The sequence below is a fragment of the Sphaeramia orbicularis genome, chromosome 17 (genome assembly GCF_902148855.1).
Source record: "Sphaeramia orbicularis chromosome 17, fSphaOr1.1, whole genome shotgun sequence".
NCBI lineage: Eukaryota > Metazoa > Chordata > Actinopteri > Kurtiformes > Apogonidae > Sphaeramia > Sphaeramia orbicularis.
In genome coordinates, this window is record NC_043973.1 from 38,713,787 (window position 1) to 38,729,406 (window position 15,620).

The 15,620-nt window shown below is 35.7% G+C and overlaps 1 protein-coding gene across 1 annotated transcript in view; it reads left to right on the plus strand.

Moving 5' to 3' along the window:
* Positions 1–15,620, plus strand: part of tnk2b (tyrosine kinase, non-receptor, 2b) — a 96,163-nt gene that overhangs the window by 8,745 nt on the left and 71,798 nt on the right. Inside the window, exon 2 of the mRNA XM_030159651.1 lies at positions 9,679–9,930. Within this exon, the coding sequence (XP_030015511.1) occupies positions 9,913–9,930 (18 nt within the window). The 5' untranslated portion in view covers positions 9,679–9,912. The remainder of the gene's footprint in view (positions 1–9,678; positions 9,931–15,620) is intronic.

Genomic DNA, 15,620 nt, shown 5'->3' on the forward strand with positions numbered 1-15,620 from the left:
GATTCAGTAAAGGGAGAAGACCGTTGGTTTGAGGGTTTGTCATAGGTCAGTAAGTGCAGTGGAGACGCTGGCGTGTACGTTCTGAAATAAATTACCTTTTCATGGAATTAAAAAAGGACAATTTGGCTAAATTTCAAAGGGGTTATTTTGTTGAATCAAATCTATCATAAAGCAGTTAAAACATTAGGTTCTAAGACAGTGGTTCCCGACTTTTTTTGGCTCATGACCCCATTTTAACATGACAAATTTCTGGCAATCCCAGACATTCAAAACTGAAATATGTTTTTTGATTTTTTTTTTTGTTTGTTTGTTTTTTGATCATGTAATAGTTTGCTCTACTATGTTGCAAATAAACGTTAATTTTAGATGACATTTAGGCTATATAATGTCTATTATTATAGATGGAGGTAGAAAATCCAGGTGTAGATTACTGCACAAAGTGAGAATTTGATTTTCCAAGGTCAGGATATGTACAGTCAGTCCAGCTTGGATTTACAAGGCTGACAATTAATACTGAACAAACAAGAACTCCAACTATGAATTATGATAGAGCTGCAGCATCTGAAACCGACCACAATGAACATTTGACAGATAAACAGAACCACAGTGCTTCAGTTTCAGCCTCAGAGTTTGTCATGTCCTTTATGTATTGTAAATGTCTCTGTCAAATCACCATATATTTTTTATTAGTAAGTTGTTGGTTTTTTTTTTTATCAATTACTAGAAATTTCAGGTGACCCTGTTTGAATTCCAGCTGACCCCAAGGTTGAAAAACACTGTTCTAAGATCACGTGCAGAATTAACCTTTATCACAGATTTAGTTGCAATCTATCTGAAACATTTAGTAATCAAACAGATAACACATTTAATGTTGTATGTTGAAGAAATGTCAAAATACTAGCTTTAAATATTTCTTGTTGACAATATACAATGCAATAATAAATTCTTGAAATACTGTAGATCTTCGAAAAACATACAAGAATGACTTTTTTCCTTAAACATTTGTGCAGAAAATGTAAAATGTGCATGTAGCGTGTGATTATTTTTGACGAGTTTTTGCAATATGAGCGATGATTTGTAGGGAGATTTAATTTTCACAGTAAAAGTGTAACCTATTAAAATGTCTTATTGTTTGGAAGGTTTAATTTATAGGCTAGATTTTGGTATCTCTGTGGTGTTATTGTGCTTCATTTATACTGCTATGTTATGACAGTGTACAATTTTAATAGTATTTCTTTTAAGTGTTCAGTGTTGGCATGTCTTAACACAGACCACTAAAGATGTTTATATCAAAATCATTATGACTCCTCTGAGACACTGTAGGCGACTCAACTTGTAAGATCAATTGAGTAGAAACTGTCAATCCTGGCTTGGTGCCCAGCATTTAGTAAGTCTGTAATAGTGCCAAACAGGTACACTGCCAGCAACACAACAGGATATCACAGCCTGCAGGAGAGTTGCTTCATATTTCCGCTCGAGTAAAAATCCTCAGCAAACATGGGGTGATTAATATACAGGGGATAGACAACCAAGAATCAGTTGACAGAGCCAGGAAGTCGCTGCTTTAGACCAGGTTGACAGCTCAGGAGGGGTGTTGCAGTTAAAACCTCAGGAGCAGAAATCACAAAAAATAAACAAAAAAAAGTGAAGCCACTTTTCCAAGCTTCCAGGATGAGACAGATTAAACCAGCACCATCACATCCAAGTCGATATCTGATGAATTCAGATCAGGTATCAATAATTACAGCTGTCAGTCACATATTTAACCTCCGTACCTGTGTGAAAACTGTAGTGTAGAGTAGATTTTCAACAGACAAAACACAAGGAAAGAGCAGATACACAATTCTCATGTCCTCTCAGACCACTTCAATTATAAAACGCTAAAAGGAAATAATGCATTTTTTCTCCAGTTATGTTAAAAACTATCAATCACTGCAGCTTTAACTAGACTGATACTAAAAGTAGAAAAATGTTAGAGGAAAAACAATGTGATATCATGAATTGTGTACAGATAACACGGCAATTAAAAGTGGCGTGTTATCTGCACGCATTATAAGCTTTTAGCGTGTATATTTACGCCACGTAAAATAACATGCCATTAGCGTGATTAGTGGTTAGGGTTAGCAGTTAGCGACTAGTGCAATTAGTGGCTACTGCATTGACACGCTATCAAATGGTGTTAAATAACACACGAAAAGATGAAAATGCGTATGTATAGTATGCCAGTGCAATAAACTGGCATCACACACAACGCGATTTCATGAGATCAGTCTGGGAAAAATGAAAATTCCCAGTATGAAAACTTTCACACAGTTGCAGCTAAATCCAGCTTTATTTTCACTTTCATGTTTGTGCCATAGTTGCTAAACCACGACAGAAATGAACAAGTTTATATTTGATGCAGCGCATTCTTTCATTTTACTTTTTCCATTTTGCAATACCTGAAAAAGAAGCTTAAACTAAATTAAAAGCAAAACTAAAAAAAAAAATTATAATTAATTTAAAAAAAAACTAGTTATGAACTCATAAAACTAAACTGATATCAAAAGCCAAACTGAGAAAATAAATAGAAATCAAAAGTAATTACAATTTCAACCTGTAATAAATCTACTCAATCTACAATAACTCATCATCATCGCCATTTTTATTTCCAGACTCGGGAGTCCATTTAAAAACAAACAAACAAACAAGCACGCAACAAATAAAATAAATTTAAAAACACAGGTTAAAGACACAGACAAAGCATCATCAATATGTTAAAAAACAACTGTGCCAGTGTCACCACAAGGATGACTGGTATCGCACCAAACTATGACTGGGATTTGTCAAAAGCCTAATGATGGAATTCTGACAATCGTTCAATCAACAGATACATTTTATACATTAGGTGTCTCATAAGAGCCTGAAAAGTATGAACTCCTGCATTGCAAAATAACTGACTTGCACTAGTCCAACAAAGTTTTTTAAAGAGTATTCTCATGGAATCATTATATGCAACTTTGAGCTTTTGTAACTAGGGCTGTGTATTGGCAAGAACCTGGCAATATGATACAAATCCCAATACTAGGATCATGATACGATATATCATGATACTGTTTAAAAGGCAATTTTTTGTTTGTTTCTTTTTTTAAAATGATTGTTTCCTTGAAGAATTGAATTACACCAGAAATATGCACAGATACTAAACACATTTTTATTTAATCAGAACAGGATCTGATGCTATATCACAAAATGTTTCTGTGTTCAAACTGAAATTCTGTTTTACAGACATTACAGTTTAAGATCCTGTTCAAATGTTCATATTCTATTAGTTCAGAACATTATTTTAGTTCAATCTCAACAAAGGAATGAACATTATTTAATAAGAGTGTTAAATAATAATAATAGAGAAAATATAAGCAAAAAAAACCCAAAAATGAATCTCCGTCATATCTGCATTTGAATAAATACCTAAAAATATCAGTACAGTACTTTTTAATATCAATACAGTATCGTGAAATGAAATATCGTAATATATTGCAGAACCGATATTTTCTTACACCCCTATTTGTAACTGTATTGGACTTGTCTTGTTTTTCCACCCTTGGATTTGTCTTAACATACAACCTCTAATTTACTAAAAACCGAAACATCTGGGTTCTTTCTAACCAACTTAATGTCTCTCAGGTTCTGTCGTATTTTCATCCACCTACTCATCATCAGTCTCCACCAGTGATAGAAAATGGATTTATTGCAGTGTCTCTTCTGTTAGAGCATTGTGTTCCACCTCTTTCACCTTCTCATAGTGTCTCCTCTTCCTCACTGAAGGCAGAGAATATGTTTCCCTGTTGTATCAGACGATCTGCCTACTGCGGCTTCGCTTTTGTTCTCCACACAGAGTATACAGTCGATGGCCTGGCCCCGATCCATTCATATCTGATTACTACAGTAGCTCAGGAGTATTATTACCAGTGTCTATAGAAACATCAACAAACAAGATTATATGTAATGAAACGGAGATCGAGGTTATTCTAGTGCTCAGTATGAGGTTTTGTTTTAAATGTTTAAGCTTGTGTTATGATTATCGTCATTAGTAGATAAGAAAAAAAATCAGAAATCAAGTATCATTTCAGCAGTTGGTCTTCTAAAACAAAACCATTGTTAGTAGCCAAGAGGTCCCATACATGAGACAACACAAAACACATTTTCTGGTGAGTGGTGCCATGTTGACTTCATCGGAAAGGGGGGGTGCGACATGAATGAAAGACTTTTCTGTTGGCAGTGGAGTGCATGAATCAGCAGTGACTCTGCACTGGAACAGACAGGAGAGGCAGGCTTTTATTCACTCAAATATTTCGGAATAATTGTAAGCTTATTTATACTGATACACGAGTAATGAGCCAAAAAAAATACTGATCTGAGTATTGCAAAACTATCAGTGTTGGCAGGAATGTTCTCTAGTGGTTGAAAGCAGATTTAGAAATGAAAGCCAAAAAAACCCCAAATAAATAAAATCTCTTCCACTAATTTTTTTGCAGTTAATCTGATGTTCAGAGATTCATATTTATTTAGATTTTTATTACTGTAACTTGATGTTCAGTTCAGTTTTACAACAGTGACAATAGTTTTTATGGTGCCAGCAGTAGTCACTTTTCCATTGGACATCTGCGCAAAACTTTACCAGTATTTACTAAATGTCGAAAAACAGAAGTGCGTAATGTCGGTTTTTCCATTAAATCACAAATGCGATGATTTATTTATTTAGTATCGCAAGATGACACGAGAAGTCATTCCATAAACATGGCGACGAACGTAAATATGGTGTTGATTTACAGATATATTCATTATTATTATGTATTACCCCTCTATCTCTTACTAAATTAAAAAATGATCGGGTTTCCTGGTGTGTCCACACATACCGCGACATATTTCTTCTTCTTCTTCACTTGTTGTAACGTACGTCAGCATCCGTTTTTTTTAATTCACCTCACTGTAGTTGTGAAAATAGGTCTTTCTATTGTAGTTTTGTGTGATATACCATTTGCCAGCAAAAAAAACTTTCAATCGAAAAATGAGACTTTTGGCGAAATTTTCGTTTTTCCCATTAGATAAATTTTTATGCGCATGTTATATTTGCACAATTTGAGGGCCAGTGGAAAAGCGACTAGTGTCAGATAATGCATCTTTTGACTGTTTCATATTAGTATATGAGCCTACAGGTACTTATCCACAATCTGCTGACCTCTGCTTTACATACCAGTATTATTTTATTAATGTTTTAGTATGCACAAGTGAAACCTGTCTACGTAGGCCACACTTGGATTCCAATATTCTTTCCATCATATAGCTTTGATATTAGAAGTTAGCAACAAAATGGTCATTTTGATGTGAAGTCTGTAAAGTGATTATTGAGTTTATATCAAGTAGGCACTTAATGAACAACTTGCGACTAAAAATGGTCGAATCCATAGAACGAGACTGACATTGTCATGCATAAAGACGTACTGCTAGTGCGCATTTATGCTGACATGAAGAAAGTAATAGAGAAAGTTGTTTAGTTTCCGGTTTTGTTAGATGTTACACATTTTTACAAATGGCAAAAACCACAGGATTTCCTGAGACATGAGAGCTGTTGCTTTACATTTGTAGTGTTTATACCATGGCTGATAGTGGGTGAGGTTTAGTTTGTCTTTCTGTCTATATTTCCATCAGAGCTGCACAATATATCGTTTGAGCATTGTCATCACAATGTACATGTGCGCAATAGTCAGATCGCAGGTCCTGCAATGCATGAGGCAAATTAACTCAATATATTCTTATCTAATTTCAACCTGGGTACCTGACACACACTGCACACAGCGATCCACCAATCACAATCATTCTTAATCAGTTTGCCGAAGCAGACCACGCCCCTGCACATGAAGTGAGTCACTGGTAAAAACATTGAAAAATGAGCAATGAACAAGAAAAAAATCACCGAAAACAAGGACATGGTGTCAAAAAGAAAAGGAACTTTAGTTATCTGGAATTATTTCAGCTACAAGAAGGATGATACTGAAACATGTGTTCTGTGTCGATAGGGTCTTGTACCAGTTGCCACAGTGAGAGGAAACACAACTAATTAGTTTGACCATTTACGTCGGCACCACACAGGTATTATGTCGTCCTTAGTATTTTTTCATATCGTAATATATATCGCAGGGTTAAAAAAAATCGCAATGTCAGTTTTTTCCAATGTCAGTTTTTTCCAATGTCGTGCAGCCCTAATTTCCACTTTATTTAACATCATTACTTATAAAAACCTCTTAAAAACATTTTTTTGTAGGTGTAAAACCCTTTGCCATTTCTGGATTTGTCTTCCTCATTCTGCTACACACTGTCAACAGGAATTATCTCACCCTTCATTCCATATCAATCTGTAATATTTGATAAACATGGTTTTCTTGGTGACCTTGCTGTGTATCTAATCTGGTCTTGGTCTTGACTTATTCTCAATACACTCTTGAGTCTTCTGCTCTTTTCAGGGACTTGGTGATGTTTTTATGTGCCAAGGTGGGGGTTCCAGTCATGAAACTACTTTCCCCCCTTGTCTTACCCCAGTGTTTTTCAACCTTGGGATTGGGACCCCACATGGGGTTGCCTGGAATTCAAATGGGGTACCTGAAATTACTAGTAATTGATTAAAAAAACAAAAAACAACAACTTACTAATAAAAAATATATGATGAGTTGAGAGACAATCCCCGTACATAAAAGACATGACAAACTGTGAAGCTGAAACTGCAGCACTGTGGTTCTGTTTATCTTTCAAATGTTCATTGTGGTCAGTTTCAGATGCTGCAGCTCTTTCATAATTCATAGTTTGAGTTCTTGTTTGTTCAGTATTAATTGTCAGCCTTGTAAATCCAAGATGGACTGACTGTACATATCCTGACCAAGGAAAATCAAATTCTCACTTTGTGCAGTAATCTACACCTGGATTTACTGCCTCCATCTATAATAATATACATTATATAGACTAAATGTCGACTAAAATGAACGTTTATTTGCAACATAGTATAGCACACTATTACATGATCAAAAACAAATTAATTTTGGCAAAAAAACATCTCCGTTTTGAATGTCTAGGTGTGCCAGACATTTGTGATGTTAAAATGGGGTCACGAGGCAAAAAAGGACGAGAGCCACTGTCTTACCCACTGAGACTTATGTAACAACACTGCACACTCCACTGCACTCTCATCATTTTACAGATTATAGAAGATAATCCAATTTACCTACCGCTTATGTCTGTGCAGTACATACTGATAAATGAATGACAAATCAGTGGCTAGTTCTCAGAAAAGCTGCCAGTTGAGTGCATGTATTTGTTTACTGTTCACGCCTGTAAGCTTGTATGGAGCCTCGGTGTGTGTTAGTGTCCAGTAAGCTAACTGTGCATAGTTGTATACATAGTTCAATGTGTGTTTTCCTACAGACAAAGGAGTCACTTGTGAAGCGTTTGCAGGGAGGAAGAATAGCTCGGTGTTTGTTCTTGTTGTGAGCTTCTCCTCTGGCACTGTAGGCTCCAGTTAGCTACTTTACTAGCTGGTGGGCGGACTGTGTCCTCGTGTGTCCGTGTGAATCGCATTGATTCATTCATACTGCCCTGTCCTGTCCTGCACAGGGCCCCTCAGGCATTCCTACCCCAGCCCCCAGACCTGGCTTGGAACAATGTCAAGTCAATTCACATCCCGCTCTGGGAGTTGCTTCCGGTACTGGTATACTGTAGGTTATTGATTCAACAGGCAACCGCGAATTAGAGACTCCCGTTTTTTTTTTTTTTTTAATATGTGATTTACCACCTATATAAATCTGAGATTGGCTCTGAAGTTACGATATATTTATTCATCCTCCTTTCAAGCATCTGCCTCACCATAGCTTTATGAGAGATCACGTTTGTGGTTCTTTCATGCAGGTGCTGCCAGCTCATCTTGTGTGTGGGCGGATTGTGGTTCTTCAGCTTTCGACTTCCTTTTGTATAAATTAAGTTTCATTTGTTCTGAAGTGGACTAGAAGGAACACACAGATTAGTATGAGGTCGACATATTGAAAAAACTTTGACATTTTTAGTCTCTTAAGTGATTCCTCTGAAATAATTTTAGAATCATTTTTAATCCATAAACCAGTGGTTTCCAACCTTTTTTAGCTCGTGACCCCATTTTAACATCACAAATTTCAGGCAACCCCAGACATTCAAAACGGAGATTTTTTTTTGTATTATTTTTGATCATGTAATAGTTTGCTATACTATGTTGCAAATAAACGTTCATTTTAGACAACATTTAAGCAATAAATAATGTATATTATTATGGACGGAGGCAGTAAATCCAGGTGTAGATTACTGCACAAAGTGAGAATTTTATTTTCCTTGGTCAGGATATGTACAGTCAGTCCAGCTTGGATTTAAAAGGCTGACAATTAATAAACTCAAACTATGAATTATGAAAGAGCTGCAGCATCTGAAACCGACCACAATGAACATTTGACAGATAAACAGAACCACAGTGCTGCAATTTCAGCTTCAGTGTTTGTCATGTCTTTCATGTGTCGTGATTGTCTCTCTCAACTCACCATACATTTTAAGTTTTTTATATATTTTTATCAATTACTAGAAATTTCAGGCAACCCCGTTTGAATTCCAGGCGACCCCACGTGAGTCGACCAGACATATCTACTGATCTAAACTGTTTAATTACATCTGATCCACTAATCCTACCAATACATGTAAATAACTGGTGTAAAATTCAGATTCATCTTTTCATGGTTGTCAGATATGACCCATTTGGACATTCAGTGGCTCTGCAGTGAACGTGGAAACACCGTTTTCTTCAACAATATTGATTCACTAGTAAAACCAATGAAGACACTGGTTTTATTTTCAATTAATGATAGATTTTAATGAAAAAGTCACTCATTTTCTTCAGTTTTCTCTGTTTCTGATATAATAAACCTCAACTTTAATCTGAGCTTTTATGAACATCTACATGATCAGTGAATTAAATACAGGAAAATACATAACGATAATATTATAATAAATGGGTATAAATCACTTCAGAAAGGTTAAATTTAGAGGAAAAAAAAACATGTGGGAACTGCCACAAAAGTAGCACTGGGTCTTTATGGGTTACAGCAGCTAAACTGCACTTCATTTAGTAAGTTAACATCAGATTAAATTAAAATGTCTATATGTATTTCTGTAGTGGCGGTAAGTGCTTGCTGTGGTGGTGCACTACGGCTAAATGAATGTAGAAAAAACACTGATCTTGTCTACAAGCAATGTTTTTCTGTCCAAAGATCATCATTGCCTCCAATTAGCTGTTAAATCCATCACAGGGATGCTATAGTCTACGAGAAATAATCTAAGGGTGTGAGGGGTTTCTCTTTGAAATTCTGTCAAACCCGTCAGCCTCATGTTTTATTTTATTCCCTCTTTGGGGACATCTGGGCACTTGAAGTCAGTTAGGAGCAGCATTGCGGGTTTAGTTGCCCATAAACCATGTGAGAAAATACTGCAAATCTGCATTTAGAATTGAGAAAGTTTTCAACAGTTTATATTTTTCTTATATTTTCTTTAAATTTTTTTTAGATTTTCTGTTTAGTTTATGTTACATTGAAGTTGATTTTCTAACATGAATGCGTTTTGTTTTGTTTTTTTCAGGAAATTCCTGCAACATACCTAAGAGTTAACACAGACCAATGGATGGAGATGCAAACATGTGAGCGTGAGCTTACATCACAGTGCCATGGACTTGTAGCTGGGCAAACTCTCACCTCAATGGACTGGGGGCCTTGTCTGCAAAAGGTTGACCTTCTGTCATCAACCTGAGAGGAGCATCGTCTACTGCGCTGGAGCAGTGGCTGCACTCAGACCAGGAACTAAAACAAAGTTTCCATGGCTCAGACAGTGCAGGTAAGTTTCCACTATGGGTTGACTGGTGCTTGTTTAACATAATCTAGATGTTGAAAACCAATATTTGGAATCACAGTAAAAATTTAAATCTTTGTGCCAAGACACAAAACTATATTGAAATGGCTTTAAAGTGTCGGTAAAATCAAATAAAAATATTATTCAGTAGCATAGTAGCAGGAGTACCTAGAGTTTTCACACTGAATTGAAGGGATTATTAAAAAAAAAGACTCCTAAATGAGTAATTTTTGTTTTTTCTTATGTAACCAATCAGATGTGACGTGACTGATAATAGCCAGAGAGATTTTTTTTTTTTTAAAGTTATCTTAATGAAGCACTTTATATTGTCTATAATAAAATATTGCTAAACATAAGAATGATGAATATCAGATCTAATAATCAACCAGAATGATAACTCTGACTCTAGTATACACACACATAACTATGCAAACACTCAGGTAAAAAACACTGCATCACTGTCTTCTGCTTTATTTAATTTAACACAACTGGGTGTGACTGTGTGCTTAGTTTTTTGGTCATAGTGTAAACACATTCAGGTTGTACACATATCTGAAAGTGTTTCTGCCTTTTTTCCATTTGTTTTTCTGTGTGAGTGTTTGTATGAGCTATGCAGACATGAGGTCATGCCAAACTGTGACTGTGCTTCCCTCTGAGTGGGAAGCTCCACAGACCAGCACACTGTGTCTCTGAATAAGAACTATTCACCTTTGAAATGTGAAAGAGCAAACACTGCGGATGATGTCATCTGGAGGTCAGGATGTTGGTTTTTCATGTGTGTGACTTACTGTTGAAGAATGGCCAAAAGACGATGAAAATATATTTGTTTGGAGTTCGCTGCAGATAGAGATAAAGGATGGATGTGGTTGACCATTTCCTGCTTCGTCCTGCTAGTGTTTTTGCATATGCCAAGAATATATGTTGTGTCCTGTGTTTATTTATTTTCTAATTTGTGAGTCACAGTCACAGAATAACAATTCTTGCTTGATGAGGTAGAGTGAGGAGGAAGTCAGAGTCACACTGGTGGCTTTTATAGAAACCTCTGTGTTCTTCAGGCACAAACAGACCCACACACAGGATGCTGGCCAGCCAGACAGGTGTCTGCATGCCTCAGTGCAACGACAAATAATAATCTCACTCTGTGTTAGCATTTGTGTCTAGAGTATGTGTGAGCTTAAACAGGCGGAAGGTGAGAGGAACAAAATGTATGACTTTAAATAGGTGGTGTTAATGGGATTTCAGGTCTGGATAAGTATAGAAAAATGAAGAAAGAGTTCATATATTTGTCTTTTTATGCTACTGCCACTTTTATGTTGTTATTAGTGCTGTCAAATGATTAAAATTTTTAATCAAATTAATCTCAGGGTTGCTGTGGATTCATTTCGATTAATCATGATTAAATATCATTCATTTTAATCTATATTAATCGCGTTTTAGTTTGCATGAGCAAATTGACTGAAGAAAGACAGGAATATATATATGCACTTTACATGTTTGTCACAAGCTGGGCGACGTGTTAGCCAAAGTGCTAGCAGAATCCCCGACTAACTTATGCTTCGTGTTAATGTGGTATTTTAAGCTGAAAGTGCTTCGGTAAAAAGAAAACTCCTTCCTGCAGAGTGTGCATAATACTTAATGGCAGTCAACTGTTCCGTCTTGGGTTTTTTAGTCCTCATATTTCCATCCAGAGGGCCAACGTGCTGTTTAGGATCTTCCATCTTTATCTTCCATCTTTATCAATTGGTTCTCCGGCCTGTCACTATCGGATCAATTTCCCATTTGCGCATGCGTGACGCTAACTCTACTTGGACAAACTGCCAAAATGTGTTGCCAGAGATGTTCAGTCATTCTGCACTGCAGATGGGTTAATTGCATGACAGTTTTTAATCAGATTAATCATGAAGATGGATTAATCTGCGTTAATACGATAATTTTGGCAACCGTAGTTGTTATAAAAAATTCAGAATCTCTAGCAATTAGTCTAATTGATCATGCAATCAAGTGTTTTTCATAGTTTACCAATGTATTGATAGGATTAGTATTTCAACAGTTATTAAACACTTCAGATCAGTAGATGATTTTGGTTGCTAGTTTGGGTGTTTGGTGGTTTATCAAAGTCTCCATTATAGATGATGCAATGGGCATGTTTTTGTATCCTATCTATCTGTTTCATAGTGTAGACTAGGCCCCAAAGTTGGATGAAGGCTAAAGTCAAGACTTGTGTCCACCAACATCAAATCACTTCACGCTTGAGTTTAAGTGAAGGTTTGAACCCAATTTGAAGATATTTCCTGAAGGCATTCTTCAGATACTGTGTTTTAGAATGGACAGACATGAACTTACAGTGACGTTAGCATTTGTCCAACAAAATCTTCTGAGTTTATCCTTTTCCCTCAAGTTAATGTTTATGCCAAATTTTGCAGCATTCTGTCAAATAGTTCCTGAGATAATGTGTTTTAATCAACCAGACTGACAGATGAACTGATATACATTCTTTTTTTTTTTTGACACTTTTTATTTATAAACATTTTAGTTTTAGGAAACAAGAACATGCATACAACCTCAGCTGTTTTTAATTAGTACTGTCACCATTTGAAAAGTCCATCCATTTTCTCCAGCGCCTTTTTCTAGCTCCTCCTGGAACCGCAGGGTGAAAGTCATGTGTTCCATCAGTCTAATGTTTTCTACAATAGAAATAAAAAGGCCCATTGCAGGTGGGTCCTTCTGTAGCCAACATTTTGTCATGGATTTTTTAGCTGATGTCAACAGAATCTTTAGAAGGTAAACACCGTCTGAATCCAGTTCATGTGGGAAGCAACCGAGATACAATACTGTAAAAGAGCAGCTGATGTTAAAGCCCAGTGTTTTTGATATTACTTTGGTTACCTCCTACCAGACGGGCTGAATGAGTGAGCATAACCAAAAAATGTGCCCATGATCTGCATAGCCTCTCAGCGCTGTGCAGAAACAGCACTGAATTTTGACTTTTGTTTAGGCATTATAAAAAAAACAGATAAGGTTTTTCCGACCAAAGTCATGTATTGGAGTTTTTTGCTGAAAAATATACTTCCTATGCCTTTGTGATTACGATGATACACCTTCTTAATGAGATATGCTGTAGATTAATTAAAAAAAAAAAAAAAAGGTCATGTTGTCAACACTAAGCATCTATTAATAGTTAGACTTTGACATCATTAATTCACACAGTTAACATCTATTTGTGCTCTAATGCGACATCTGCATCTGAGGAATCTACCGAGACATCTGGAAAAGTTTAAAATAGAAAAAATGTGTTTTGGAAATCACACATGAATGACCCTCTACTGCTACCAGGCTGCCTGTTGGCTTATCAGAGGCAGACCATCAGCATTTATGTTTGTAAATGACTATAATTGGAGAGAGCTTGAGGGCAGGAGGAGTGGTGGCCTTGTTAAAGATGCTTATCTCTGGTTTCTTTTAAGGTCAGGCCAGGCCTCCTTCCTCTGCCCTCAAGTTATTCTCCATTTAACAATGCTCATGTCTCACTGGACCATTACGTTTCAGTTTTATCATTTACAAAGCAGTTAAAACATATAACGCTGTGGTGAGTCATTTCCAGAGGGACATATTATTCTTTCCATTGAGTGGAAATTTATACTACAAAGTTTACCTCTTTACCATTTATTCTGGCATTTTTCCATGTTCCTATTGATGCATCAAGGAAAATGATGAATGGGAATGTTGTTATGGCTTAAGTAAAATGTAGCTTTGTACATATGTTAATCTTGTATTTTTTTTGTACTTTACTTGGGTGCTTCTATGAAACTGGTCCTAAAAACAGGACATGGGAACTAAACATTCAAACCAGATGTAGACTAATGTTATGAAGCAAGTTTGGAAGCACTCTGGGTCTATTTTAAAAATAAATATTTACTGAGATAAAAGAGAAACTATTTTTCTGATAAAATACATTTTTATATTTTTTTATATTATTTTATATACAAAAATCTGCATGTAACATGTTGAAAAGGACACAGAAATTATGCGCTACTATGTTATTGAATATCTCATGATTCTCTCAGGTACATTTTGAGAATCAAACTAATTATGCAAAGCAGAGTGTTTCACAAAAATGACCACTGTTGCAAAATCACTCACGATTTATTTGTGTTGTAATGGGCAGGTTCTACATGTAACATGAGTGGACACGATGGGTTACATACAAAACCTGGAATGAAACTAAGATTCATGAAAACCTGCATGTCTGGATTAGAAAAACCACTAGGATCATCAAATTTAACACAGTGTGTTTATTTATAGCGCTATGTAAGACCATTTCCAGCCATGTTTTCCAGATCAAATGCACTGACACCTAGGTAGCTTTTCATGTCCCAATTTTGGTCCTATTTTTGGCTCCATTATTTTATTAAAAATTCATTAATTTTGGGATGGCTCAGAGCAAGAGTGTAATTTTTTTGCATTTATCTGAGGTCATCATTAGGTACATCCTGGGGGGAAATATGTCTAAATTTCTCTTTTATTATTGGGTCTAAAAAGCTGGCAAAGTGCCAGGTACCAAAATGAACCCAGTTTCATAGAAGCGTCCATTTATATTATTTATTGCTTTTTATCTCTTCACACTTACTTTCCTTTTTTTGCTTTTTTGCTAGAGTTTTTTTCTTTTTTTTAATCCAATTTTATTTTTTTCATTTGGAGAGATACTTTGCAACTGATATCCAAGCACATTTGTATACCATGTCTAAAAAAAACCAACAATGGTAAAACATGAAATTTAACATACACACCTTCTCTATTTAGAGAAAAAACACAAAAAAACAGACATCTGTAGTAAGTCTTCCCCCTTTTTTATACACACTACAAACAAAAAGTTAAGGATATTTTTAATTTTGGGGTATTTTTTTCAGTTGGGATTCTTGCACAGCGCTTTTTACTTTTTTGCGTGCGAATTGAATTGAAACACATTTTTTTAATGACCAGACATAGTTTGATTTACAAATGGCAAAAATGACAAAAAAAGACCAAAAAAAAAAGAAGAAATATCCTTAACTCTTTGTTTGTAATGTAGGCCTATATATATTTTATTAAACATACCTTAGAACAACAAGATGTCATATTTTTCCCTTATTTCCATTATTCCAAAAACCACACAAGTTTCAGCTCCAGTACGTTCAACCAGTTCAATTATAACATGTCATTTCCAGTTAAATTAAATCTGACCTTAATGGGATGATATATACAATCCATTTTGACCCCATTTCCATAAATTTATCCTGTTTTACTTTTAATGAAAAAGTGCTAGTGTGTTTTCAAGAGTGTTTTTATATGCGGCTGAACTATTGTGACCAAGTAATTTCCCTTGTGGATCAGTAAAGTTTAATTCTAAGCTTGTTGTCCTGCTTAAGACTGGAAAAAATTAGATACTCTCTTCAGCAATCAAATGGGAAATTCCAGAAAGTGTGGGGTCCCTTCCTAAAAACATTCCAGACCCTGTAAATGCTTGACTTTTAGGTGCAGTTTAACAATGCTGCTTACTCCGTACTTACTCCGTCCTTACTCCTTTCCGTCATGATCATGATCCTTTATTATTTCTAGCGCACTGGCAATGACTGAGGAGGGATTATTTTATGTACAGTTTGTTGTTTGGTCTGTTTTGCTTTTCTTTTTTTTTTTCTTTT